The following is a 25,995-nucleotide window of genomic DNA, read 5'->3' on the forward strand; positions in this document are numbered from 1 at the left end:
TCATGGCATATGCTATCTCTCTAAAGTTTTTGAGAATTAAGAAAACGAAGAGAATGCATCTCCATTTTGCCCTTTTTTTAAAAAAATGAGTGATTTCAAGAAAGCACACTCTCTCTCTCTCTTGATTCAGCTGAACCGGACGGACTGGTTCCCTACCAGCCGGTATTCTGGCAGCAACCGGGGTTCCCTACAGGTTACTGCCGGAATACCAGCCGACAGAAAATCAGTTCGGCTGGTTGAGCTGAATGTGAGAGAATATTTTTCTCTCTCGACCCAAGCTTACCTTAAAAAAAAATCGAGTTTCTTTTTAAACAAAAAAGGGCAAAATGGGGAGGCATTCTTTATTTTTCCTACTCTCATAGGACTTTACATGTGGTAAGCTGGCACCATGACATATAGCCATGGCGTATACCCGTTCCCTGGAACCCGTTCTCGGTATTATGGTGACACCCGTTCCCTGGAACCCGTTCTCGGTATTATGGTGACACCCGTTCCCTGGAACCCGCTCCCCATATTATTGGGGCACCGAACTGTTGGTCATTGTGTCATCCCTGATCCGACGGCTATTTATCAATTCTTTCACAATGGTGTCCAGCATGGACATCCTTTACAGGAGCTGGCCTGCAATAGCCAACATTAACTTTTTAGCTTTGTTGAAACTTAGTAGTGTATGTTTTCCTTATCTTTACTACAAGAAACAACGCCAGTGACAGTAAAAGTGCTGCTAGCTAGGGGTGGCAAAACCTGACACGACCCGCCAACCCGCCTCTTAGGTGGGTTCGGGTTGGGCTTAAACTAACTCGTTTAATAAACGGGTTGACCCACCTAACCCGTTTATTAAACGGGTCGGGTTCGTGTTAGGGGTATGCCAACCCGCCCCGCCAACCCGCCCGCTAACCCACCAACCCGTTTACCCGACCCAACCTATTTATTAAACGGGTTGTGGGGGGGGGGGGGGTGTCAGGTTACCCATTTAATAAATGGGTCGGGTTCGTGTTTGCCACAACCGACCCGTTTAATAAATGGGTCAGGTTCAGGTTGAGGTATGCTGACCCGCCAACCCATCGGGTCGACCTACCAACCCGACCCAATTGCCACCCCTACTGCTAGTAATACATTTACTAGCGCTAATGTATATATAGTACCAATGGTGCTAAAATAATGCAAAAGAAACCTTTTTTGGTGCTAAAATAATGCTGGAAATATCCTTTTTTTAGTATTTTAGTAAAAAAAAATCAAATTTGGTATTTTTTTAGCATCAATGATAGTTTTTTTCATTAATTTAATTTCTGCCCCCCCCCCTCTCTCTCTCTGGCTAAATACATATTTATTGGTTAATTTACATATATTAATTCAAAATGGATCATGATAAACCTAAATCCAAATTAATATTTACAAATATGAATTCAAATATGAATTGAATCTAATCAGTCAAGTTTGACTTTGAATCCATAATATACATGAAAATATTAGATCTAATAGAAAAATAAGTTGGAAAGATTCAAAAATAAGTATTTGTGAATGTGTGTTGACATTTGCGGACCTCCTTAAAGAGTATTAATTAAAGGATCTTCGCAAGTTATATCCACGAACGTCGTACTATATTTGTGAAGGTCGTACTATATTTGCAGAGGTTTCATTATAGTGCAAAAGTTAGGGACATTCACAACTGATATTTGCGAGTATCAATAGATATTTACAGATCGCCTCAAGAAGTATTTATTTGAAGAAGGTTCATAGGTTATATTCACGAAGTTGTAAAATCTTTTTTTTATTTAAGGGTTGTGAACTTCCTACAACATGCCTATTAATAACGCAAACCTCAGCAGGTTCGCATGTGCGGATAGCAAAAATATCCTTAAAAATTGAATAATCGACAATTTTGGATATGTGAGATTTTATCAAATTTCTAAGTATTTTAGGAAATGTGTCATCTTACAAGGACAATATAATTATTTTTCATAAAATAAATATTTATATATTTCAAATCAGAATATAAGAACAATGTGCTGGACTCAGATTAAATATTTGATTATGTCCTATCTATGTGCACCCCTAATATCGGACGAGTGACAAATGGCCTTATTTTGTGATCCTTCACACATCTGATAAGTTATATTTCCCAAAAATTTGTACATGCAATACTTATATACTTATGATAATTATTTTTAAATCTATCATAACTGGTATACATTAGGTTCAGGTTAAGGTTGGTTTGAATTTCAGGATTGAGACAGGCTCAGGTTTGGATTTAAGTTGTATATAAAAAAGGTTTGAGTAAACATGTTTGGGCTTGGGTCAGATATGAAATGGGTTTGGGGGAACATTGGGTTTGAGAGTCATTTGTGGAATCCTCTTGTCCTACACAATGGTGGTTTTCATGTTCTTTTCAATTTGAATGGTTGCATGTCTGCTGGAAACAGGTGTTCCATACATTTGTGGATAGAAGTGATTGCATTTTTCCTGAAAATTTAGCTTTGAACAGGATGTTGGAAAATATTCAGATTGAGGATTCAAGGATCTTAGTGCAAGCCTCTAATGACTCATGGATGAGTTGGTTTAGGAGTGTAGTGGAAGGGAGAAGGAGATTAGATATGCAGAGATATCCTTTTCTCAGAGTTGTGAATAATTTGGTTTTAGGTGAAGGTTCAGTTTGTCCACCCACTGGTCTTCTGCTTTTTTATCCTTTGCAGAATAGAGATGAGTTTTATTGGTATGATTTACCGGATAGCTGGGACATTTCTCAGGTATGCAACCTGAGATTTCTGTAATTTGTTGGGGCCCTTTCCCAGCAATTTTCATATTTAAAAAGCACCCAACTTCCATCTCCATTTAAATATTTTTTATAAATATCATTTTTAGAAATCAAATATCGGATAACTTATAAATTCTATGGAGATAATTAAGGATTCTAAGATCTAAAAATATATTTAAATTCACAAAGAAACCACCAACTAAAATTCAATTTTATTTTCTTTTACATTTTTTGCATTATTACTTTTATGTGTACAAAATTAGCGGTGGAATTGGGGCCATCCTTACATTTATTTTATTTTTTAAAGGATTCGAACTTGCACCGCCCCAACAGAAGGCGACGTGCACTAGCTGCTCATACAAGGCAAGCGAAGACTCTGTTGGTGGGGCCATCCGCTTATTGTCCTACTAAATACCTAGATTTCTAGGGTGGAATGGGTTTTGTGGTTGTAAATGCTGGATGAGACTGCTACAGAATCAGTACTTGGCTAAGGGTTACTATGGGTTTTCACCTGACATAGAATAATCATAATTCAAAACCCCAAGAAGTGCCACTTGTCGATATAAGCTCTACTCTCAGATGAGTGAGTGAGGGTTTCAAAGGTTTTACAATACAAACTGAAGGCCTTTCAACGTGAGAAGTTTTTTCCCTCGAACTAATGAAAACAAGAGCAGACAAGAGGGTGCTCCGCGTGATGGGTAAGAGCTGTCAGTGAACGTCATTCTTGTGGTTGGACATTGCAGGCTCAAAACCCAATGGTACTGTAAATATCTGGTGGGGTCTGCTTAACCCCCACCTTGCCTTTAAATAATAAAAAAAAAAAACAGACAAGAGGATGTCATTTTAAATGTGTCCCCCACTCCGTTGAGAGTTGTACTAATTTTTTGTCAGATAGGATGATATCATTTTAAATGTTCCCCACAGCCCGTTGAGAGTTGTATCAATTTTTTTTGGCTTGACATTGACCAATACGCTTAACCATTCAAATGATGCATTTGCCAAAAAAGTTACGTGCCAAAGTGGAGAGGGTCTCTCCCAAACACAATTTTGCCTATTCCTGTGTGTAGGAAGGAATATTTTGGGACCCATGATAATTCATACGCTAATGTTGCTTATTATGACTTTATAATAAAATAACATATAAAAAAGGATATGTTTTTGACAAAAATGTCCTCCCGCAAGATAGATATGCATTGAACAAAAATGTTCTTCCGCTCTCCGTATATAAATTTGCACGTTCCGCCTTTGATTTTAGCTTGTGCTACAACACATGGCCGCCTTCTCGTTCCTGCCTTGTGTTAGATAAAAAACTTTTCTTGGTTCGTTCCTACCTCGTGGAGATAACTATAAATCGAACGACTGGCTTGATCATTGGTGGGCGTCAAAGGGAGATTTGTCGGCCATCTTTTTTTACAGTTTTCTCTTCTTCTTTGTTTTCGTTAGGCAGTATGGAAAAAAGCAATAACACACAAACATTCTAACAAGTGCCATTAAAGCGTCGTGAGAACCTTTCCATGTCATCATGTTATTGTTGAAGAACGTATGTCATCGTGAGTGTCATTAAGGTGTTGTTTTGTTATTGCAGATAGATTATATCGTTTCAACAGTTGGAAACTTGAAGACATTTGGAAGACGCTGAGACCTGTTGACAAGAATGCTTGGTTATAGATGCGAGCAAGGGCCTCTACCACATCCGGTATCGTTAATTCACTCAGTATATGCAATGTAACACAAATTGCGGTTGTAGTAACATGTATATCGATTTGTAAGTTATTGTTTCGTTTGTAATATATTATGCTGAATTGTCATATATCGATTTGTAAGATATTATAGGTTTTCTAGTGTCGATTTGTAAAATGTTATTTTGTTTGTTGATGTCGATTTGTAATATTATGTTGAAATGTCGTATATCGATTTGTAAGCTATTATGTGTTTTATAGTGACGATTTGTGAGATATTATTTTGTTTGTTAATATCAATTTGTAATATATTATGTTAAATTACCGTATATCGATTTGTAAGATATTATGTGTTTGCTATTGTCGATTTATGAAATATTATTTTGTTTGTTAATATCGATTTGTAATATATTATGTTGAATTGTTGTATATTGATTTGTAAGATATTATGTGTTTTCTATTATCGATTTGTGAGATATTGTTTTGTTTGTTAATATCGATTTATAATATATTATGTTGAATTGTTGTACATCGATTTATAAGATATTATGTGTTTTCGAGTATCGATTTGTTAGATATGGTATTGTTTGTTAATATCGATTTGTAAGCTATTATGATTAACTAATCAGTAGCCGTTGTTATATGCATCTTGAATAAATCATAGTAAATGTATGCGCTAGCTAACGCAAATTGATATTTTGCACATGACAGTATTGAGCATATCAGCTAGTTGCAGTGAATATGACGGCGTATCTCAATCATTGGGAAGTCATGGAGCAACGGGCATCTGTACTATCAACGCATCTGAAGAATTGAATATGTGCACTAATGATGCACATGATAAGAAGGGTGCAGGCATTGGATTCACTCTTGACTTGAATATTCCATGAGACAAAATGCAAATCGATAATGAGGTAGACGATCATGACAGTGCACTTGACAAAGGTGCAGGCACCTCAAGTCTACATGGTAGTACACTTGACTCTGTTCACGTAGAGGGAATGCAGTTTAATAATGAGGAAGCTACATACAAATTTTACAATGATTATGCCTTAAAACTTGGCGGGTGTCATGGTGAGAAAGGCATATGTTTGTTTCAAGCATGGTTTGAAGAAGTCAAGTGGAAATCCAACAAGGAACAAACCAGATTCAAGATGCGATTGTCCAGCGAAAATGGTGTTAAGAAGACTTCTGAATGAGAAACATGTAGTTAATACTTTAATAATTGATCATAACCATGAATTAGCCGCTTCATTTATGACTCCTATGTTAAGGTCACATCGTAAAGTAACTGAAGCGCATGCTGCAATTGCTGAAATAGCTAATACCGTCAGCATTGCACCAAGGAAGACATAATTTTTGCGTGCACGTAGGTCATGAATTACAATATAGAAGGGCATATGCAATATGAGAATATGCACAAATACCATGTTGTATGGGATGGCAAAGAGTATCCAAAAAGGCAAAAAACATATATTACGTACAATGTTGATAACAGAACAGTTGAATGTACGTGCAAAATGTTTGAATTCAAAGGTATTTTATGTCGTCATGCATTAAACGAACTTAATCAAGAGAAGATACAAGAAATACCTGAGTCATATATAATGCGAAGATAGACGAGACAAGCAAAGATTGAACTGCTAGAGACAAATAATGTCAGTCCATCTAGTGTTGATGAGAAGTGCCAGATAGCCTCTCGTTACCAACAACTATGTAGGTCACTTATGCATGTTGTAGATTTGGCATCGAAAAATGAAGAAGCCTATGTATGTATAAGAAACGTGTCAAGGGAATTACTTGAAAAAGTGCAGTTAATTTACCATGAGTCTGTTGCAGCTCGTGAAGACCGATCTAAGAAAACGGGATCGAACAACGTGAGTGAAAATCACGCTTCTCATGTCCCTTGTGAGAAGTTACGCCGAAGCATAAACATCATCTTCGATAAGTCAGGAGTAAACGTTGTAGATTATGATGGAAATATTCACCTAACAAAGGGTATCAAAAGGAAACCTGCTTCTGATCGCAATCGTCAGAGGACAAAGGGTGCACTGAAATTTATTGGCAAGAAAATGTCTAAGAAACAACCAACCCCTAAGCAACCAAGCCCTTTGCATGAACATGTATGTAATACAGTATATTGTTTTCCATGTAAATTGTATTACGCGCAATCTATCAATATCTTACTTGTGTAATTTCTAACATGCAGCAATACCATACAGACGTGCACTACAATGTTGGAACATGCAATCCACCTGACCTGTTTGAGTGGAACGATGACATGAGTATGACAAGTCATTTGGTATGTAACAATTTTGGGAGGATGTTAGCATTTCTTGTTGAACTTAATGTAGTGTCTGATATTATTCTGTTTCATTACAAGCTCTGTTCAATTCAAAAACGAGCAACGTAACACAGGAATCGAGTGTGGATTCTTCAGCTTCAAAATAGTTATAGCATTTAACTTTCATATCTTACAAATCGTTGTAATGTTTAACATTATATAATTCTTTGTTGTAGTTCTATAATTCTTTGTTGTAAATCGATAATTCTTTGTTGTAATTCTACAATTCTTTGTTGTAAATAAATAATTCTGTGTTGTAATGTTATAATTTTTTTTTTTGTAATTCTATAATAGAAATCATACTATAAATATCATAAAAACCGACACTAGAAAATACATAATATATTACACATCGATATACATCATTTGAGCATAATATATTACAAATCGATATACAAAAATTCAACATAATAGCTTGCAAATCGATATTAACAAAGACTTATAAATCAATATTAACAAAGACTTACAAATTGATACTCGAAAACACATAATATCTTACAAATCGCAAAAGGGATTAGCGATGTATGTGGTGTACAAAGACTTGTAATGTTCGTCATTCGTCAATAAAAATCCAATAAGTGATTAGAGACGTGTACTGCTCATAAATTATTGTGATGCTCACCCTACGTGAATGAAAATCGCAAAAGGGATTAGCGATGTATGCAGTGAACAAAGGCTTGTAATGTTCGCCCTTCGAAATTGAAAATTCAATAAGCGATTAGATATGTGTACTGTTAAGAAATCGTTGTTATGCTCACCCTACGTGAATGAAAGTCGCAAAAGAGATTAGCGATGTATGCGGTGTACAAAGGCTTGTAAAGGGATTAGCGATGAAAATCGCAAACGGTATTAGCGATTTGTATCGTTGAAGTAAAATCCAAAACCCTTAAACCTAAACCCTAAATCCCAATCACCCGTAAAAGCGATTAGAAATTATCGTTGACATAGACATAGCCCGTAAAAGCAAATCACGATAGAACGTAGCCTTCATACGTCATTATGTAAATCGTGATAGTATGTGTCGTACAATTAGACAAAGCTCATTGTCTAAAAGACAGACGTCATTGTGTAAATCGTAATGGTATAATGATTTACACAATGACGTCTATGTAGGCCACGTCTGAATAAAAAACGCACTATGTATGTGTACAAATCATGGTAAAATTGCACGGTTAATGTTTGTGCAAATCGTTTTATACTTTTATCAATCATTATGTACATAATGACGTCTATGTCGGCATTTTCACGCTACATAATGTTAAACGCTTGTTTGATTTTTATTTTCGAACGCTTATCATTACAATGATTTGTTTAGTGGAATTTGTGTGCTACACTTAAATTGAAGTTAACAAAAACATCCTGTCTCACAAATCGACACTAGAAAACATATATAATCTTACAAATCGATATATGACAATTCAACATAATATATTACAAATCGATATTAACAACCAAACAATATCTCACAAATCGACATTAGAAAATACATAATATCTTACAAATTGATATACGACAATTCAGCATAATATATTACAAATCGATATTAAGACACAAAATAATATCTCACAAAAATCGATATAATATCTTAAATTATTGAGGGATTTACATTGTTGCGATTTGGGCGCTTGAGGTGGCGATTTGCGTATTCAACATACGTGTACCAGGTTCGTAATTTTGGTTTATGGATCAATATGAATTTTGTACTCAGTCTTACAAAATTTGTAACAAATGTCTATACACAACAAATATATATATATATATATATATATATATATATATATATATATATATATATAAAAGCTGAAGAAACAGTGTTTTGGATTTGGATCTTTCGAAGATCCAAACCAAAACAACAAGCAACCAAAAAAAATGATGTTTATTGTTGGATCTCTTACCGAGGTCCAAATCCAAAAATGCATTTGATTTAGCTCCAACCCTTTTTAACATCCAAAAGTTCATCAATTTGTCCATGGTTGATGAATTTCACAAAAATATTAGAATTAAACAAAAAATTTACGTCATGCGTGTGTTTGTGTATATATATATATATATATATATATATAGAGAGAGAGAGAGAGAGAGAGAGAGAGTAATGGATAGGTGCCTAATGCTTTTTGTGCCTATCACATGTCTACTGAGCTTAGGAAAGATGGTTTCTATGTTTTCTAAAATCTACATGCTTGATTTTGTGGGAATCTACTTTTGGATCGTATGATTCCAACACCAAGTTAGGTTTTTATAAGATTCAAAAATCAGCAGCTTACAATTTAAAAAAATATTCATTGCTTAAAAAACATTTTTTCTCAAAAAAACATGAACCCAAGGTGATTTCCTAGCAAATCAATCATATAGAATACATTGGTAGGGTCAGATTTTTGAAAAACATTCTGAAAACCCCTATCCAAGCCTGATAGGCAGGCTTTAGGCATAAAAAGCATCAGGCACTCATTCCTCTCTCTCTCTGCACATATATATATATATATATATATATATATATATATATATATATATATATATATATATATATATATATATATATATATATATATATATATATATATATGATTAACGTTCTCCTTAGGCCCTTTTTACTCGTTAGGTTTCATTAGGCCTCTTCAAAAATCATAGTTTTTAGTATTTTTTTTTCTCATAACTAACACCATAGATGTGATTTATATTGTTTTTTAGTGAAAATCAACTTTTAGATTGCCCAAATAAGACTTGTATACAGTTTTTTTTCGGTGATCCAAAATTCAATGGATATAAAGGCATTAAATTTTCCCAACTTATAAAAATATATTTTTTCATAAAAAAAACATGATTCAAGAGTTGATACCTACTAAATCAAGCATGATAAATACATCTAATGATTCAGGTCTATCATAAAACACCTCAAACTATGGAGCCTAACGGGATCTAACTAAAAAATAGCCTAATCTCTCTCTCTCTCTCTCTCTCTCTCTCTCTCTCTCTCTCTCTCTCTCTCTATATATATATATATATATATATATATATATATATATATATATATATATATATATATATATGGGCATAGCCACGTTTGGGTCAGCCAGAAATTTCCCCAATAGGGGACTGTGAAACCTCGGGTCTGGGTGGCAGTGTTCACCCTGACCTATGAAACGTCGGAATAGGCTGGGCACCACCCTAAGTCCCCGACTCAACGCTGTAAGCATGCCACCCATGACCCTTATTCTCTCTCATGCTCTTCGCATCTTTCTGCACTTCAGCAGGACACCAATGGCGGCCTCTCTGTTAGAGTGCACGCCCTTATTCAAGGTCTTCTCTCTCTCTCTATCTCTCTTTGCAGGCCTCCGACTGTTCGGCATCCAGTGGCCTTTCTAGTGCACGACCTTGGTAGCTCCATGGTTGGGTCTTCTTCTTCCTCCTCTTATTTCTTTTTAATTTTTTTTCCAAAATTTCATGAATCATGAATGAGTGCTTGGATAGGGTTTTGGTTTTAGGAGTTTTTTTTTCAATTAGCAGAATGTATGATGTTTATTGGGGTTTAGGTATATGATTTAGTTTTTTTTAATAACATTAATGTTGAATTAGGATTATAGGTTTTTTTTTGTGTTTTCTCAACTTACATTAGACAAGAATAATGAATGTTTGATTTTGGTTAGAAAATTAAGGGTTTTATTTATTTTTTCAACTAGCATAAATCTATCATTTTCTTTAGGATTTAGGGTATTGATTTGGATTTTTCAAATGACAAGAATCACTACAAGAAAACGAAGAAACAATGACGGTTTACACTCCGTCACTGTTGAGTTTTATTTATAGTGACGGTCAAAACCGTCACGACAATATAAAACAAGGATGTCGCCCCTGTTCAGCCCATCGGACCTTCTTAAACGAGGTTCAACCCGATCGACCCTTGAAACCCGTCGATGCCCTGAATACCTCACACTTGCCCAGGTAGCAGCATAATCTGGATACTCCATGGAGAAATCTCTAGTAGTAAGGAGCCTTTCCTCTCTCTTCACTCTCCTCACTCACCCTCTCTCGCGTCTTCCTTCTCACGCTCTCAGATCGATCCTCATGGGTAAGATCTCCTCTTTCTCTTCGTCCTCGTGTAGATCTGGTTCATTTATCGCCTTCTTCTTCTTCTTCTTTTGAGATCTCTGAACTATGATTCATCTCTGCAGCCTGCAAAATCAAGATCAAAATCAACGGTAACCCTCTCCTTCATTTTAGTTTTTTTTTTCTTTCTTTTTTGCGTATTTTTGTTGAGAAATGATGGATCGATGGATGGATTGTTGAAATATAAGGTTCGGAAGGGTCAGGCATCTCGTGCTTGTTGCCATCAATGATCCCTTCATCAACACTGATTACATGGTTCGTGAGTATTCATTTTTGTTTGTTGTGTGATGGGTGAGATGGAGAGCTCTTTGAAGTTTGTCTATCTAGGGTCTTTATGATGCAAATTTTCTTAAAAATATTAGTTCTGTTTTTTGTATCTGTGATGAATTTCTTGGGGTTTATCATGAGAATGAATCTATTGTGTTTAACTGTTTAGATCAGTGCAAGGCACGCATTTGTTACTCTACTTAATCAAGCCGTCGTTCTGAATACTGCATTTATCCTACTTTGGACTTTCCGTGATTCTAGCTTACATAGTTTTGTGGTTACAAACTTGATACCATCAATAGGCGTTTTTCAAAAAGAAGAGATATATGCCCTTGTGAGTACATGCTAAAACAAATTAAATGTGTGAAACTTCATTGGTTTAGTAGTCAGACTCATTTTATTATGCTTCTCCTATTTGCTTACCTGTAACTCTGTTTCTTAAGCACATATTATTGGTATTGGAGGGGGAAACTTCAAATGGAGTAGGGGTGGCTTTCTGCTACAATTCAGTCATTGAACAAAGCATCGCCCTTGAGTCTTAAAATTTCCCGGCCATCAGTATGCATTCTTTGAACCCCTTAGCGTGGTTCTTTTGCAACACCTTTATGCTCTTCTTTTGAAAAACAACCGTGTTATACCAGCCATACTCATGTTGTACCTGCGTCACCCTCAAACTCTTGTTTTGAAAAGCAACTGTGATACAAGCTATTCTCATGTCATGTCACCTAATAGCACTCATATTTGTGTGGCATATGTTTGCATTATAATATTTGAATTCAGTTTAGGAAGGTTTTGCAGCTTCTTTTTAGATACCTACTATTGGATACTGATTAAGGTATTTTGGGTTGTAGGAAGGATAATGATAGCTAACTCAAGATATTTTTTATGTTTAGGATTAAATATTGGTGTTTTTAGGTTGGAAGATGGTTGCAAATTCGATAAATTATCTTAGTTCTCTTATGTCCTTGGTTTGTTCTTCCATGTGTGTATAGTTTAAGATTTGATACTTTAGTCTAGTATATTCTTTCATAATTAATTGCATATAGTCTTTACTCTTGATTGAATCCATGTGTAACTGGCTAAAAAATCTTGTATAGTATAATCTGTGGTTTTCTTTTTCAGATTGTTCGGCATTAGTTTGCTACTACGTACCAATAGCAACTTTAACTATTGAATATGTAAACTAGGGCAGCTTGCACAGATCCCTCTTCTTAGTGGCACTTGCAACTTAACTTCAGATTGAAAAAACTTCTCACTCACATTACTTTATGGTTCTGTTTCTTTAGAATAACTTTATGTAGAAGTTCATTTTCAAAAAGTATTTTTTGCTCTTCTTCAATAACTGTTGAAATTTGATGTTTGCTTTAGGACCAACTATTCTCTTCTACAAGAACAGGCTTAGAACTACATGAAAAGTTTTTTCATTTTATAGTTAGCCTTTCATATCCAGTTTAGATTGAGACACTTTAGAGTTGTGTCACATGGGTGCAACTAACATTATAATATATGTACATGTGTGTGTGTGTGTTCTAAGGCAAGTCTGAGGATATTTTTCTTGAAGTAATTTTTTGTTGTCATTTTGTAGGTTGTCCAATTAAGGGAGGTCTCCAATAAAGCTCATAATGCAGAGCTGAAGTTGTTCTTGGAGGTTGAACTTTGACCGGTAATCACCTTGCTAAAGCAGTTCTGCCAACGATTTTCAGGGCTATTTTTCTGTAATTCTTGTTTGTCTTTAGTAATGTTTGTAATTGATCATGTCTCCTTGATTCTCTTGTGGTAAACATGGTTGTGGGGTTTCATGCACCTCCTGCTAGCAATTGATTATTATCTTTTTGATCCAGGGTAGTCATCCTCCTCCTCCTCCTGACAAGACAAAAGAAGACATCCTTCTTTTTTTTCAAGCTTTATGATCCTGAAAAGAACGAGCTACATTTTTTGTTTGTCTTTCTTTTCCAAAATTCATTTGTTGAGGTTGTACAATAGTTTGCTTCTGCAGATAATTCATATTTAGTCGGCACTGGGCACCATATATGACAGCTAATTACCCTGTTTACATAGCATCAATATATTGTTTGACTCATGTATTACAAGTATATTCATGATCATGGCCAACATTGCTTTTCTTCATTTAGGAAGTGTTTCTATGAACCTATCAATTAGGTTCTTAGTTGGTAACTGATTTGGGTACTAGCTGGAATACATGCCAATATTTGTAAGACATATTGGGATACTTCCGAGCTAAGATTCTTTCGTGCCCCCCCTTATCAATGCTTCATGATTGTCATCATGTGACATGAGCATGTAGATCCTAAACAGGCCTTGGCCATTGTGTCCTTTTATGGAAAAAATATTTGCCAGTCTTATCATATGCCAGAGATATGTTGTCCAGTGGTATTTTTGGTCTCAAATTGTTCAAGTGTTGATCTTATCACTGAAAATAGGAGTTTGGCCCCTTTGACACCCATCAGGCTTTCATCTTCTGGCTTAGCAACAACTGACCAGTTACCCACAGGATTTAGGAGAAAGCCCATTTTTGCACACCTGTGTCTCCTGCCAAATCTAGTTCAGTGCTTCTTGAGGATGCAAAGGGTCTGTGAGTAGGGGTGTGAAAAAGTATGACTAAATCTTCTCTAGCATATTTAGTGGACGGGCCTTGAAAGTTGGTCCTGGCTCTGTTTATTAGGCTTAGATGTTTGGACTGTTTTAATGGCTTCTCTACTTCTGGTCACAACCCATGACCTGCATATGGGGTTATTGTATTAAGCATCTAGCGACCTGCACAAAGCTGCAATTTGGTGAAAAAAAGTCCATATATGTATACAGTTGTCTTTTTTACCCAGGTTATCTTGGTCTGGTACATTAGCCATGGAGTTGACTTGATGCTCAGTTGGTTTCTGTGTTTTGATTTATACAATAAACAATAGTAATATTTGTTACCTTCTACATCCTTTTATTGTTGGCTAGAGGAATATGTTTTTTTTAAATTGTTTTCTCCAGCCTTGTGCATGAATTTAACCATTGTCTCATGCCCACTTCAAAACTTCACTTTTTCAGGTTGTCCATCTTCATTCTCTTGATAAACCAAAGGAGGACGATTTCTGTCTAGAACTGTATATATCGTTATGGATGTTTGTATGGCTGGTAGTATTGTTTACGTGTTAATGTTACTATAAACTATGCTTATTTACTCCCTTTTATATTAGTTTCACAGGTCAAAGTTGCACACATGATGTTGAAAGAGTTGCCCGCCATATTGGTTTGCAAGAGCCATAAAAAATCAGGCCTACATCTCATAACTGTTACTCCCGGCAACCTAAACCACAACCTATTAATTACAGAGGTGTGGAGCATCTGTTAGACATGCTTCAATGTTTTCTCATGCAGTGTGGGCCTGTCTATATTCAACCTCCCTCCATTCACACTCGTAGATGTGGCACAGGAATTGCTATATGATGGTTCATCTCAGACCATGTGGAGTGACAGATGAGAAAAGATGGATCAGTGTGGCAAAGGATGGAAAATTTTATTTACAGGCATACAATACAACCAATTCGTTATGAAGCGCACGAGCTAATAGTTTCAAGTTTGTTTATGCTTTCAAAAAAGCAAATAATTTCCAGAGACAGATGGAATTCAGAAATTTGTACAAAGATTGGTATGTATTTTGTTGAGAATAGGATTTTGTATCTGATCTAGGAATCCCATATCAATGCTTGGCACATTCTGTATACAGTGTCTGTATACTGATTTCTGATTAGAAGGTTTAAGCAACCACTAACTTTTCCTCAAAATTTAAATAAATTGAAAATGAATATAAAATATATAAATAAAATCTTTTTTTGCCAAAAAACACTTAGTGATGGCTGAAACTGTCACTATTTTCAAACCAACTATCTATAGTGACAGGCAAAACTGTCACTATAGGTATATCTCTAGTCACAGAAACAATTGTTGCTAGAGATTTTATTTAGTGATGGTTTGACCTGTCACTAAAGCATTTAGTGATAGGATATTTAGTGATGGTTTTTGGAGCTTTTAGTGACAGATCTTGGTACCTTTAGTAACGGAAAAGTCTGTCACTAAAAGTCTAAAAGTCTATTTTGTTGTAGTGAATGTTTAATTAGAATTTCAGCATTTTTTTGTGTTATTTTTCTTTCAATTGTAAGTAAGCATGATTCCATTTTTTAGTGCTTGATATTGGTTATCAAACCCTTCAATCTTTATTTTTTTTTAGGATTTAAGTTTTTTTATTTTGGTTTCTCAAATAGCATAAATATTTAATTAGTCTTTTTTCAATTAACATATCTATGAATGATTTTGTTAGGATTTAGGGTTTTGATTTGGTTCATGCATAGTTGTAAAAAGGTAAGCTTTATAATAACTATTTGATTTTAAATATATTGTTAGTATAGTTTATTAGTAATTATTTTTTCATTTTTACATTACGTTTGTGCCCACCCTAGTTTAGGTTCTTAGCTCTGCCCCCTGTGTCTGTGTATATATATATCATGTATAAATAACAGGAATTTTGTTTTACAGCTAGCTCATGTTGGGCTTCCCTTAAGCTAAGATAAAGGCTTTGTCACAGGTTTGTCATTGGCGTATCCATCTTTATACCGTAGGATAGATTGGAACAATTATCCAACAGGAAAATTACTGGCTACATTCCTTAGTACCATCTTTTTGATATTTTCAACATTTTCTTGGTTTTTTTTTGTAGACCAAGCCTTACAAATATGATTTGCATGATTTGTTCAGTAAGAAACATGTTTTAGATTGCGAGATTGCGTATGCAGATCCAGATCTTCAAAAATAAGAAGCCGAAAGGATCCTATCCTATGACATATGATGCCCTAGGATCCCATGCCGATCCTAGCCTTCTAAATGATGCATTTGGATGGTATGGATTAGTTTGCATGCCGGGTGAAAATATGGACTTACCGTAATCATTGGTTTGGATTGCTAAGATCAGGTCATATAATGGATCTGTGTTCATCCACAACTACCCAAAGTTTCACCATTAAAAAATCAAATTGTGCAATGACATCAAAACTGCTTAATCCAAAAGGAATTTTACCTCATAGGGGGAGCAGGCCCATTAAGTGACCCAGTTCTCGATGAGGGTCCTTCGCCATGAAAAAAAATGCATTTTCTCAAAAAATGAACCTGCAGGTTAGATCGATCACACTAAGCTCAAGACCAGGACTTTCTGCTGGAGAGTATGGTACAGTTGAGGGCAACAAATCCCTTCTCTAATTATTGGGTAAACTTTTTTGGAAGTCTGTGGTTCTGCCACATGTAAAGATATAAGTTTTGTTTTTCAGTTTTTTTTTTAAGGCAAGCTGGAGGGTAACCCCAATGAGGTTTAAACCCGCCAACATAAAACTCCATAGGCTTACCCCTTGCCCCAGGTAATGTCCACGCTACTGAGCAAGGGGTGATGCCCATGGGATTTGAACCTAGACCACCTGCCTAACAGCCTAGGCTCATCCCACTATGCCAAACCCCTTTGAGTCCTCCAGCTATCTCATTTGATCCTATCTAACTTCAATTTTTGCCATATCCTTGACTTTGTACCCAAAAAAAAGAATGGCTTGACTTTTAGGTTCTACGTGCATTCACCGTCTCCCCTCTATATGAAGATGGCTTACTTGCTGAAGTCAAGTGATCCCATGATATGCTGGCATATGCTGTATCTATCCATTTATTTTATATAAGTATCACACTATTATTACAGCATGGAAGAATTTTGTGGTGACTTGATTTTAATTAATCAAAACGTGCTCACCATATGATTTTGAGAATCTTCGCATGCAGTTATTGAAGGTAATATCATACTATCATAACTGAGAGCATAGTGACAGATATCCCGAGATTTATGAAAATCTTGCTATAATATCGCGAGAAATTGCCTGAAAGTTTAAAACAGCAATTTCTAGTGAGATTTTCAAAATATCGCAAGATTTATGAAAAAAACATAAATACCGCAATTTAAACACGATATTTATGTTTTAAACGGCTATTTATTGTGATTTAAATGTGATATTAATAAATTTTATTAATTTTTTTATAAAAAAACATTTTTATATTTTTTAATTATTTTTTATTGCTGAGAGTTTGCCAAAAAAAATGCGAGATTTATGGATTTTTTTCAATTTCTCATGAGTTTTTGAAAAACAAGAAATTGCCGATAAAAACTTTTGTCACTATGACTGAGAGGTCTCGGGTTGACAACTCATTGGACTATCCCCTAGCTTGCATAAAATTAAAAAACAAAACAAAACAAAACATAAAAGTAAAAAGCAGGGGGCGGCTCAAGAGAAGTTGAAGCCCTAGGCATATTTCATTGGAGGCCCATATTTCTCCATATTTTTTTTTGTCATTGGAGGCCCTCAGCATGTGAAATATAAAAGTTATATATTTTTTTCATTTGAGGCCTGGCCTCAAATCTCAAGGAGGCCAGCCTGTGCAAAGCAATTACACCTAGGGCCGAGAAGCAAGATGAGCTGCTCCTCGTTTGGTTCCATCTCAACTTGTTAAGAGCTCGTTCTAACTGGTAAAATAGATTTGACAAGCTGCAAATGAGCAACAGAGGCTCGGCTCATACATGCTCATTAATAATAATAAATATATTTTAGATATATTTTATGTCACATAATTAGAATAAATAGTTGAATTACTTTGCTTACAAGCAATAGTTAGAAAGTCTAAATCCTATTTTTTTATAACTTGAGCTTGATTCAATAGTTCTATTGTCGGGCACGTTTGGAAGCATGAAAAGCTTTCATAGAAAAAGAAAATTTGGCTTATAAAAAGTTTTGATATGATAATTTTTTTTTAAATGAAAAATTTTCACTTGTTTGTTTAGCATAAGAAAAATTTAATGAAAAATCTTTAAAAGAATGAGAGAGAAGAGGAGGGGAGTGATGGTGGTGAGATGGATGGTGAAGACGGTGGCAGTGAAAAATCATTATGAGGTGGTGGTGGAGTTTTTAGTTTTTTTGGGAGGTGGATAATGATGGATGGCTGAGAGGGCAGTTTTTTTGACAAATGAGTGATGATGGGTGGTAGTGAGATGTGGTGGTGAAGAGTGTAAATCATAATTTTTTTGATAGAAAATATTTTTTTACCTTTCTAAAGGAATGATTCCTATCAAAAGGTATACTTTTTATAAAACTCTCATTTGAAATGGTCTAAAAAACTGTTCAATTTTCACATTGTATCACTTTTTCTATGTCTTTCTGCCTTTCAAAAGTGTCTGGTTCAGTCTTAAAACAATGGTTTAAAAAAAACTCAGGGACGGAGGGTACGAATTGAAAAATAAAATAAAATAAACCTCGTCGGACGTGCCCGTCTCTCTTCTCTCTGCGACTCTGGTTCTCATCGCCATCTGCGGACGGAAGGAAAGCATGCCTCCTCGGCCAAGAAGGCATCCACAACACGGACGCCGAAGAAATCTGCCAGGAAGCCACTCACGATCCGAGAACCCGAGGCCGTGGATCGGGAAGCCCCCACTGGAGAAGAAGAAGAACAGGATCCCCCTTTTTGAGCCGTTGAACCCTCCAGAGGAGGCTGCTGGCAGCAGGAAGCAGTTGGAGATTCCAGTGCCATTCTCCCTTTACAGAGTCCGGAGGGAGCAGGTGAAGACGATGGAGGAGATTTTGGGGAAGCCCTCTGCTTTTCTGCACTCTGATGTCTGAACTGACGATCTCGATCGAACTGGATGATGAAGGTAAATGGACCACCGTTTTCACTCTTTTATATTTGAGGAAACGGAAGGCTCATGATTTCTTTTTCATCAGAGGCTATTTCTTTTTTTTTAAGCTCATAATCTGACTGTGTTTCCTTGTTGTTACAGATAATGTCATTTTTTTTTTCCCAACTTAATGTGTAACAGAACATGATCAAAATGACAAGGGTGATACGAAGGAACTTGACTTCAAACTCCCTTAGCATTCTTTAAATCAAGTCAATCGATATGATGCTCCACTTATGGAATTTGAACTGCACTTTCCTGATAAGATGGAGTTTTCCCTCTCTCAGTTTTAGATTTGCAAGAGATAAATTGCAGACGCTCAACTGTTTTTAATTATTAGCTGTGCAATTCCCCCAAATTCGTTGTGTTCTTATTTGGTGCTTTCATGTGAAATTGATGAAATTGGTTTATGATGTACCACATTAATATTGTAGGGTATTTGGATAAACCGAGAACACTTTAATCGTCAAAGGCAATGATCTTCCATTTTAAAATTAGTTTTTCCCTCATGAAACTCGAGGTTTGAACTTTCAGATGTCATTTCCTTTTTCATTTTCTGAACATTTCAGTTTTGCATATCTTTTAAGATATTTAAATGAATGAGTTTTTTGATGAGATTTTTTTAATATTAAAACACTCAGGTTAATCGGACACTCAGGTTAATCGGGTCATACCATCCAAAACGAAGTAATCCGACTCATTGTCCATGATTGTCCAAGTTGTCCACACATCATTATCAAACAATTAATATTTTGAACACAACATCCTAGTACAATCTAAACCAATAAACAGAACCAGTGTTACGTTCTGTCTTTTTTGTTCAATCATGAACAAGCCATCGAACGTACCTTTTGTTCCCTAATTCTGACCTAGATCCAACTAAATCCGGTCTTATTTGTTACGAACCTGTCCTGAAATTAGATCTATACTGCCTAATTGGACACAATTACATTTGTTTCCTTAACAGGGCCGACTCGCTCTGCCCATGTTCACCCCTGGATTTTCAGTTGCTCCTCATAACATATCTTGGCTTATCCTATTTTTCTAGATAAGTGGGTACAATACAAAGAAAAATCTTGACTCATGCTCATGTCACAATGTTAAGGGGTGAAAACGGGTCAAATTCGGGCTGGATCTTGCTAGATCCGAATTAAAATTCAAAATATGTCGGAATCGGATCGGATAGCAACCATATCCGATCCATTTGAAGCCTTAAATGTGATTGGTGTTTGACAATAAACGGTCATAACGGGTATGACCCCATCATGACGCGGCTATAGTGTCTCTTCTTTAATCTGACAGAGGCAGAAAAATTCAGTGGCTTTGTTCACCGACTTATCCTCTTCAAAGCATTGTGCCGCAGAGTGCTTGAGATGGTGGCGATTGGTTGCCCGCTGCAAGCTTCTTCACACTATAAACAGCCCCAGAAATGGAACACCATCATCTCATCTTCAATGGGACCATTCAAATCCAACAATATCAAGGTTACCCACTTCATCTTTTCTCCTCCACTCAATCCTATCTGTGAAAATCTAAGCAGCACTTTGGCCTTTTCACATACCATCTTCATATTTTGACCCGGTGTTTAACCTAAAGTTGAATACATATCAGGAATTCTTGTAATTTTTTTGCTTTTTCCTGCTTTTTATTTGGTTGGTAAAAGGTGGTTGTTAATGGGGCAACCAAGGAGATTGGTAAGGCTGCAATAATTGCAATAACTAAAGCTAGAGGAATGGAGCTAGCTGCTGCTGTTGATAATGTTCTAGTAGGGGAGGATGCTGGAAAGGTACCCTTCTTTTTTTGGTTTTTCTTTTTGCTCCTTTTGACCTTCTTTTTAGTAATCTTTTTGTGATTTTATTTCTCCTTTTTCATTGAGAATTCCAATGGGAATTATTCTCCTTTATGATTAGATCTGCAACATGGAGGAGCCTTTGGAGATTCCTATCCTTAGTGATTTGACTATGGTTTTAGGCTCCATTTCTCAGGTAAATATCATAATATTGATTATTGTTGATATTTTTGAAGTTAAGTACTGTAACAATTGAGAATGTATTTTGAATGGTGGCAGTCCAAAGCAAATGGGGTCGTTGTTGACTTCACTGAACCTTCTACTGTTTATGAAAACGTAAAACAGGTTGGTCTATTTAGTATATTCTCCATTTTGCTTTTCTAGAGTTATACCGTTTAGTTATTTGAAACTGTTGAGCAGTAACAGCTTGTTTTATGATTAAGTTGATTAATGTGATGGTAAATATATATTAGATACAACATTTGAAAATTTGTTCCAGTTTCATTCTCGTAAAAATCCACTTAAATTGGTTTTTGTCTTAGGCTCTTTTTGGGAGCCTTGCATTGAGATGGAAACACCATTTCCATTTGTTGCCAAAATATGGTGTTGAAGATAGAGTTGCCAAAAGCATCCTCTTATGAATGGTACTGAAATGTGGTGTTGGGACTGCCAACTCCATTCCCAATGCAGTGTTTTGGCAACACCACTGCTCCCGAACTGCAGAGAGTATGAGAGCACTGGGGAAAACCACAACACATCTCAGATTCAAGGCTCTCAAACAGAGCATTAATCTTTGTACATCAATTATGGATCCTTTTTACTTCTTTCAGCATGTTTTGAGATTTATGGCCATAACATTTTCTTCTTTCAATTTTGTTATGGCCATGTCACAATGTTCTTGTTCTTCTTGGATATTCAGGCAACAGCTTTCGGCCTGAAGAGTGTTGTTTATGTGCCTGGTATTAGTTTAGATACGGTGGCAGCACTATCTGCATTCTGCGAGAAGGCGAGCATGGTGAGCTTGGGTGAGATTTTTTTATGATGACAAACTGTTGATATTTCTCTATTGTTATCCATTTCCCAAGCTTGCAAGAAGTGTTTGACCAAATAAGCATTCCTAAGGGCTGTCTCATTGCACCAACACTATCAATCGGCTCTGTACTCCTTCAACAAGCTGCTATAAATGCATCTTTCCATTATGATAATGTGGAGATCGTTGAGTCCAGGCCAGATGCATCGGTACATCCACATCAAAACCCACATTGTAATTGTTTAAACAATTTCCTTTTTAATGTGTGTATCTGTTTGCTAGGTTGCTTCCAAGTAGCTAGTTAACAGTTCAATCAAGTTATGTGAATTTGGTCTTTTGTGTTGGAGAGTGAGAATCAGTAATGATTGAACATAACTGCTTATAAGTTAGAAATGCAAGCCTTGTGTGCATTGAGTCCTATTAAAGTTACAGAGTTTATTTGAGAGCCGGGTTTTGACTGCTTACATGTTTACTTTCACTAGCATGTCTTTTTATTCATGTGGAACTGCAAGGGAACCAACAACAACAACTACGCCTTCATCCCAAAACAATTGGGGTCGGCGATATGAACCAACAAAGAAAATCATTCTGGGTCTTCCACATGAATCCTTCTCCTCCATTCATTTCTATCCAATGCCATGTCCTCGGTGAGGTTCAAAGCATTTATATCCTTTCTTATCACCTCCATCCATGTCTTCCTTGGCCTACCCCGACCTCTTTTAACTAATATATTTTCCCATTTCTCCATCCTTCTAACTGGAGCATCATTAGGCCTTCGTCGAATATGTCCAAACCACCGTAAACGATTCTCTCTCATCTTATTTTCAATGGGTGCAACGCTTACCTTCTTACGTATCTCCTCGTTCCGAATCTTATCTTTTATTGTATTTCCACACATCCATCTCAGCATACGCATCTCAGCTACACTCATTTTTTGAATATGATGTCTTTTGGCAGCCCAACATTCCGTACTATATAGTAAAGTGGGCCTAATAGTCGTCCTATAAAACTTTCCCTTCAACCGCAATGGCATTCTACGATCGCACAACACTCCAGTTGCACTCTTCCATTTCATCCACCCAATCTTTATCCTATGATTTACATTTCCATCAATTTCTCCATACTTTTGAATGATAGATCCCAAATATTTGAAAGAATCATCCACCGGTATTTCGTGCTCACCAAGCTTCACTACACTCCCATCACTACTTCGTTGCTTACTAAATCAACATTCCATGTATTCTGTCTTACTCTTACTCAACTTAAAACCTCTTGCTTCCAATGTCTGTCTCCATAATTCTAACTTAGCATTAACCCCAGCTCTAGACTCATCAATCAAAACAATATCATCAGCAAACAACATACACCACGGCACATTTTCTTGAATTGATCTCGTAAGCTCATCCATCACTATAGCAAATAGGAAAGGGCTTAAAGCAGATCCTTGATGTAACCCAACCGTTATAGGAAAATTGGTTGTCACCCCTCCACAAGTGCGGACATTGGTTACTACTCCTTCATACATATCTTTAATTATACTAATGTACTTGAGAGAAACACCTTTCTTCATCATTGTCCACCAGAGAACGTCCCTAGGTACTCTATCGTAAGCCTTCTCCAAATCAATAAAAACCATATGCAAATCTTTGTTCCTCTCTCTCTTTCTCTCAATAAGTTGTCTAAGAAGATGTATAGCTTCCATAGTAGATCTTCCAGGCATAAAACCAAATTGATTCTCCGATATCATGACAACCTTCCTCAACCTAGACTCAATCACCCTCTCCCAAAGTTTCATAGTATGACTCATGTGGAACTGCAAGGGAACCAGACATGGAAATATTATATTTGTGGAATATCTAACCACCCTATTAAAAAAAGTGGTGGTTAACAAAAAGCACTTAAGGATCCTAAATTGATCATTTGGTCTAGCTTAACGTTAATGCATATCTCCTAAGAACGCAGTTTTGACCATAACCTTCGCAAAGCCCAGAGCTGAATACTTGAGTTTGTTAACATGATTTTATTCACTATTTCTTGAAGCTCAATCTCTCCCCAGACAAATCATTTGGCCAAGAGAAACCATAAATCAAATGTGTTGGTTAAGAAATGCACTCAAGGATCCTAAATTGTTCATTTGGTCTAGCTTCTCTCATTAGTTCATGTAGAACAGTAATGCATATCTCCTGTTAGTGATGATACTGAACATTTAAAAGTGGAAGTTTTGACCATAACCTTCTCAGTGGTCAAAGCTGAATACCTGAGTTTGTGAACATGATGTTATCCACTATTTCTTGAAGCTCGATCTCTCCCCCAGATGAACCATTGGGCCAAGAGGACCATAAACCACAGCTGAAGAGCTTTCCCCGCCAATGAGCAAATATTTCATAGTAGTCTTGTTAAACTGTACACCTTGGTATATCCAAATAATAGACAGGAGCATAAACTGAAACACTTTGGAGCTACAAAGATAATTTATTTAAATCATTAGCACCAGATCAAATGGCTCCTCCTGGAGTAGCACAATCTTATACATTTGTATCTTCATAGAAATTTGATAGTCTTAGCTGATTTCTGCTATCATATGTATATAACTGTTTTCAAAAAGTGCCTTGACAAGCACAAATTTCTGCTCATTTGCAGGACCTTCCATCAATGGACGCTGAACAAATTGCCAACAACCTATCTAATCTTGGTCAGCTATACAACAAAGAGGACCTCTCAACAAGTAACTTGGTAGGTGGGAGTTTATCCAATCTTGGGTATTTATGTTTCTTTACTAAAAGAAATTTGCAGATACAGAAACTCAGTCACTAACCCATTACTTCACCATCATCATGTACGTAAGATGAGCACCTTAAAAAATTTATTTTGGTTGAGATGTTATCTTTTAAGACAATAAAGCCCAAGTTATTTTGGTTGAGATGTTATCTTCAAATCGGGTACCATCATGTACATAAGATGGGTGCTTTACATCTGGCTGGTATAGCAGAAGAAAATTAGCTCTTGTCGCACAGATACTCCATTTTGGCCCCCTTATATACTAGTCATATTGAAAACTTCATAAAAATGGCCATATCCCCGTATCCGCAGCCGTATTCATGTGGCTCCACCATATTTAAAATCACTGTAAACATTAATGCCTCAGTGGAATTGTTAGAACTTTCAAGCATTCAGAATGCTTTGTTTCCTAACCATCTCTTTGTTCATTTTCTTTGACAAGGCAAGGGGTCAACTCCTAGGTGAAGACGGCATTCGTGTTCACAGTATGGTCCTTCCAGGTCTTCTTTCCAGCACTACAGTTCATTTCTCAGCTCCAGGAGAGGTATCTAATATGTCATTTTCTTTCTGCTTTTCGGAGAGTCGCACTGAAATTAGAATAAAGAGTAACAACTAGTTGCACATAGCAGGTCTACTCTATCAAACATGACATAACAGATGTGCAAAGCCTAATGCCAGGCCTAATCATAGCCATAAGGAAGGTCGTGCGCCTTAAGGTTCTCTCTCCCTCTCTCCATGAATCCCAAAGTTTTTTCTTTTTTGCATGTTGACACTGCCAATTGGATTGATCCTCTTCTTTCACTTGGTTTTTTTTCTTTTTTATATGTTAACACTGCCAATTGAATTTATTCTTTTTTTTCTACTGTTTCCAGAATTTGGTCTATGGTTTGGAGAAGTTTTTATAGAGCCATATTAATCTTTGTAGATTGAACATGGCAGTTATTCATGGTAGTACCATATGGCTTTACTGAGTAAAGATAGCAACACTGATTCTCTTCTGCCTGTTTAAAAAATGAGCTTCAATGAATTCAATCATAGAAGATGGAACCATCAAGAGCAAATTTTTGTAACAATGTTATCTCTTTTTTCTTTTTCTTCCATCATCCCTGGGGTTTTTGACAGTGGTGAAAATGTAATCAATTTTCTAATGTTTAAATTTATTTGAAATTTGGTTTTATCCATGCTCTATCTTTGTTTCCAAACGCATGACTGATACAAGATGCCAATAATATGAAACCTCGACTGTTCTCGACTTTATGTGAGATTAACTCTGTTGAAACCATCAAAGGTTGTACCAGAAAGGATAAGGTTACTTTTGCCATCTCTCTCTCTCATGGTTTCCAATGTAAAGAAGATCCCTCACTGGTATCGCACTTCCAATGGCCGATTCATCAACAAAGTTGTCGGTCTTTACCCAAATTGACAGTGTGCTTGCAACCAACATGACCCAGATTCATTTCCAATAAAGACATGAATAGCCCTCATAAAAAAGA

At 36.2% G+C, this 25,995-nt stretch overlaps 1 protein-coding gene across 1 annotated transcript; it reads left to right on the top strand.

The window, feature by feature from the left end:
• Window positions 1-20,212: 20,212 nt before the first annotated feature.
• CRR1 (Dihydrodipicolinate reductase, bacterial/plant) lies at window positions 20,213-25,677 on the top strand. Its single transcript, XM_090010791.1, has 10 exons — window positions 20,213-20,389; window positions 20,569-20,691; window positions 20,816-20,890; window positions 20,974-21,039; window positions 21,614-21,709; window positions 21,817-21,933; window positions 24,365-24,457; window positions 24,945-25,046; window positions 25,132-25,218; window positions 25,375-25,677. Exons 1-10 carry the CDS (start codon window positions 20,279-20,281, stop codon window positions 25,405-25,407), a joined length of 903 nt encoding a protein of 300 aa, XP_089866917.1. The 5' UTR covers window positions 20,213-20,278; the 3' UTR covers window positions 25,408-25,677.
• Window positions 25,678-25,995: the final 318 nt, after the last annotated feature.

Source organism: Nuphar pumila, chromosome 6 (assembly GCF_984573655.1).
Source record: "Nuphar pumila chromosome 6, dmNupPumi1.hap1.1, whole genome shotgun sequence".
NCBI classification, from domain to species: Eukaryota; Viridiplantae; Streptophyta; class Magnoliopsida; order Nymphaeales; family Nymphaeaceae; genus Nuphar; species Nuphar pumila.

Coding starts and splice junctions, on each gene's coding strand:
- CRR1 (XM_090010791.1), top strand. CDS start 20,279: ATGGTGGCGATTGGTTGCCCGCTGCAAGCTTCTTCACACTATAAACAG. Junction 20,390..20,568: donor TCAAATCCAACAATATCAAG/GTTACCCACTTC, acceptor GGTTGGTAAAAG/GTGGTTGTTAATGGGGCAAC. Junction 20,692..20,815: donor TAGGGGAGGATGCTGGAAAG/GTACCCTTCTTT, acceptor CTTTATGATTAG/ATCTGCAACATGGAGGAGCC.